Genomic DNA, 4,258 nt, shown 5'->3' on the forward strand with positions numbered 1-4,258 from the left:
TTTTTTTTTTTTTTTTTTTTTTTTTTTTTTTTGTACCAGGGATTGAACTGGGTCCTTGTGCTTGCAAGGCAGGCGCCAGAACCACTGAACTAAATCCCCGGCCCGGTATTTTTTGAATTCTATACATTCAGCCTTGTGTAGGATAAAAATATTTATATATACCTTTCATTTATCTAAACACTGTTCATTTGTGTTCTAGGATGGCTACTTTGCTTAGCAAGTTCCGAATAGACTTTTCCGATATAATGGTCCTCGGAGATATCAATACCAAACCAAAGAAAGAAAAGTAAGTTATTGGATAAACTCTCTACAAATTTTGAACCCTTTTATAGATGGCCTTACACAGATACTTGAACTTAATGACTTGAAGTTTTTTTTCCCTGCTTTAATAGGAAACCAAATGTAGTTGATTCTCTGATAGTAGATGTTGAAGTAAGTGTCTTTGTTATAGTAAGACTTTGGATCCAAAAATTCTAAAATGACTGCCTGTCCTTTCCTCTCTTCAAAGTATTCTCCTCCATTTTCTTACAGTACTTTTATTCTTTGGTACTTGAGTTATGAAAAGTTTGGGGATTTTGAGGAAAAGAAGGCCTTGGCACACTCGGCGAGTACTCTTCCCCTGAGCTACGCCCCCAGACCACACAGTTTGACTTTCTGTTAAAAGGATCGTTTCGGGTACTGTGCGACAGTTTAGTTAGAGAAGAGGTGGCCACAGGAACGAAGGGGAAATCAGCTGTAGTTTCCATCTCACAGGCTTGTGGCTCTGAGTTTCCGAGTTCCGCTGACCACAGATGGCTTTCTCTAGATAAATTAGCGAAGTGACTGCTGTAGCTGTGTGGAGGAGCACATAGCGGACAAGAAGCACTGACTTCCTTGGGATTCAGTTTAAGATTTTTCTGTTATGTAATCAGTTGCTGACAACTAACTTGTTATATAACCAGTTAATAACAGTTAACTCAAAGTTAATTGTCAGTGTCCTTTCTCTCAAGCATTGTGGCTTTTGATGAGATGATTGAGCCATACAGACTTCATGAAGATGACAAAGAACAAGACCTTGCAGATAAAACGAAAGAAGATGAGCCGTGGCGGATAACAGATAACGAGCTCGAACTTTATAAGACCAAGGTATTTCCATTTCCTTTACATTAAACTTCCTTGTGCTTTGAAAAAAAGACAACACAAAATTTCCAAAGACAAATTTGATGTGGGAGAAACCACTTATGTAAATTAAGTCAAATTTAAATTGAATCTGTATGTGAATGATGGAAAGCATCAGTTTTTTTCTAAATAAAGATCAGATACATGTTTTTGTTTATTTTTTTCTGCCAAAATGTGTTGTGTTTTGATTTATGACCTATGCTAGGTGTTTGCCTGATGCTGGAGGTGAGGCCAGGGCTTTGCAAGAGCTGTTCATGCACTGTACCACTGTGCTACATCCCAGCCCCAAATTATACTAAATTCTAATTTTCAAATAGTCTGGGAATGATTTTTGACTTGTTTTCATTTCAGACATACCGGCAGATCAGATTAAATGAGTTATTAAAGGAACATTCAAGCACAGCAAATATTATTGTCATGTAAGTACTATGTGTATTAAGATTTCCTTGGCTATTCATTTTATAATATGCACTGTACTTCTGATTAATTTCTTTTCCAGGTACTTGTCTATATAACACTCATTAATGACTTAATGATTTATAAAAAGGATAAAACAAACTTTGTTGAATATACTTTGCTTTAAGCATATGGAAAAATCATTTAAGTTGGGAGAAAAGAAAAACCCTTTTAAGCTTATATAAATCTAATCAATTGTTTATCATAATAGGTTAGGCTAGATTTTATTTTTTCCCTTATTCTCACTTTTTCAAAATTTCTTAGCCTTGTCATGAATCGTGTGGGATGGGGGGACCCACATTAAAATTAGACCACAGATAGCTTCCTCATGAAAATAACCCCATAAAGTCATTTAGCGGAATAAATTGGAACAGCATTCCTGCCTGAATCCCCATCAGCAGATCGTTTCATATAGACCACGTGTCCTTGAACAGAAGATAAATGCTAATGCCTGTTTTTGCCTGTTCTCTGCTGAAGTAGGTTAACTAGGTATTACTTGAACCAAATGTTTTTCAGTCCTTGGGCCTGTGACCTTATATAGGTAAGGAAAGCTCAGACCTTCAGAAACTTTCAAATGACGAAAAAGGTGTACCAAAGAACTGTTAGCTCAGTTAACAAATACTTAGCTGTTCTGTTAGGTTTCTTGCTTTGCTGTTAAATGATCAAGTACGTACACTGGAAGGTGCTAACGCATAGAAATGTAGAGAAAAACCTCAGAGGTTAGCTGGTCTCTAGTGTGTGATCTATAAATAGAAGTTAAAGTTCACAAAAATAAGATAAAACTTAATATCATTTATCTTAGCTTCTGTTTTCCAAATTCTGACACAAATATCCTTTTGTCCTAAAAGAATTCTATCTTGCCTTGTGGAGGAAGGGGAAGATTGAAATTTAGTTGTAGTTGTAGTTTTTTTGTATCACAGTTTATAGAAATAGTTGTTTGCTATTCTTAATGAACAAATGTTTAAAAATCTTCTGTTTTAATCTGAAGACGTTGGACATGTTTTCATGAGTGACAGGAGAATATAGTAGGTGGTGTTCTAAATGCAGAATTTCCCTCTCAGAAGTATTCCGCAATATAGTAATTTCTAGGCACACTTATTATGATTCAGTTTATAGTTCTTGTTATGTTTCCTCTCACTTTAAAGACATTGTTCGGTGTCCTTTCTCTTTTTGATCCCAGGAGTCTCCCAGTTGCTCGGAAGGGTGCTGTGTCTAGTGCTCTCTACATGGCATGGTTAGAAGCTCTGTCTAAGGACCTGCCGCCAGTCCTCCTGGTTCGTGGGAACCATCAGAGTGTCCTTACCTTCTATTCTTAAATGTTCTACACAGCAGACTGCCCTCCAGAATGGTACTTCAGTGCCTAGTGAAGTGACTGAAATCTTCAGTGACATGTTAACGTTACTGTGGCGAACTGTGACTTTTCTTTCACTGTTTCGTTAATTTGAAAGCACACAGGAAAGCTGTTCCATCGTTATGTGTATGGAGACTTCAGTTCTAGTCAATTCCATATCTCAGTTTTTATGAATGATGATTCTGTCTTGTTGGACTGAAGTTCATAAGAGTAAAGTTTTCTTTTGCTACTTGAATAGCAATAAAAGTGTGTGATTTTTTTGATTAATGAAGAGTACAAAAAGCCTTTAGCCTTGGGTGCCTTCTGAAACTAACCAAATTTCATCCATATATCCTTTTATAAATTTGTAGAATGTCAAACTTTGCCTTCAGATATTTTATTTCTAGTCTCTTTCACTGTAAAATGGACCTTGCTTTTCAGCTTTGGTTGAATTAGTGTTGAATACTGTATGTTTTCTATGTTTTGTAAAAGTATCTGTTAGGTATAAAAGGTGAAAATTGGGGTGGGCTAATGAAAAGTGGGGTAAACGGAGAGGAGGGATAACCAGAACGTGAACCCCAAGGTTTGGTTTGTATGAGTCTGTGTTAATATAGAACTAGGAAAGAAAAGGCCCAAGATACCTTTTTAAACTCCCATTTGTCTATTCTGGGTTTATTTTTTGAAACAGTAGAGAAGGTTGAAAATTTACCCAGTATTTCTATTACTGTGCTAAAAAACCACGTCGTTCTTTAAATTAAAATTCTCAAGATCATTTGTATTTATTTTAAGAGATATTTATCCTAATTTGGAATTTCCCTCAAATTTGAGGGACTTTTAAGAAATGCTAGCAGATTTACCTGGAGGAAATTTAGACAAAGCAATGTTATTTAGTAGAATATTTAAATAAACACTATGTGGAATTTCAGTATACTATACCATTCTTTATAAATCATTAAAGTGATGTTTCATCAAACGGTTAAATGGACCACTGGTTTCTTAGTGAAATGTTTTTAGGCTTAATTCATTCAATTGTCAAGTACACTTAGTCTTAATACACTCAGGTCTGAACAGATTATTCTGAACATTGAAATTTAATCCATTCTTAATACTTTAAGATTTGTGTTAAGAAAAACTGCCAGTTTATGTGTTTAAAATGTCTGTTTTTGACATCTTAGTCTACTAGTAGCATTTTGACAGTGCATATGTACTGTTACCAAAAGCTTTATATGCAGTTATTAATGTGAAGTTTTTCATTTTTATTTAAGGACTTCCTAAAAACATTTCAAGGGATTTACATCTACATATCTGTACATG

General features: G+C 35.2%; 1 protein-coding gene across 1 annotated transcript in view; it reads left to right on the top strand.

Moving 5' to 3' along the window:
- Slc12a2 (solute carrier family 12 member 2) overlaps nucleotides 1-3,568 on the top strand; it is a 216,102-nt gene extending 212,534 nt beyond the window's left edge. Inside the window, exons 26-29 of the mRNA XM_010627283.2 lie at nucleotides 200-286; nucleotides 990-1,125; nucleotides 1,510-1,577; nucleotides 2,795-3,568. Coding sequence (XP_010625585.2) covers nucleotides 200-286; nucleotides 990-1,125; nucleotides 1,510-1,577; nucleotides 2,795-2,930 — 427 coding nt within the window. The 3' untranslated portion in view covers nucleotides 2,931-3,568. The remainder of the gene's footprint in view (nucleotides 1-199; nucleotides 287-989; nucleotides 1,126-1,509; nucleotides 1,578-2,794) is intronic.
- Nucleotides 3,569-4,258: the final 690 nt, after the last annotated feature.

Source organism: Fukomys damarensis, unplaced genomic scaffold (genome assembly GCF_012274545.1).
Source record: "Fukomys damarensis isolate Sample0158 unplaced genomic scaffold, DMR_v1.0_HiC HiC_scaffold_3, whole genome shotgun sequence".
NCBI lineage: Eukaryota > Metazoa > Chordata > Mammalia > Rodentia > Bathyergidae > Fukomys > Fukomys damarensis.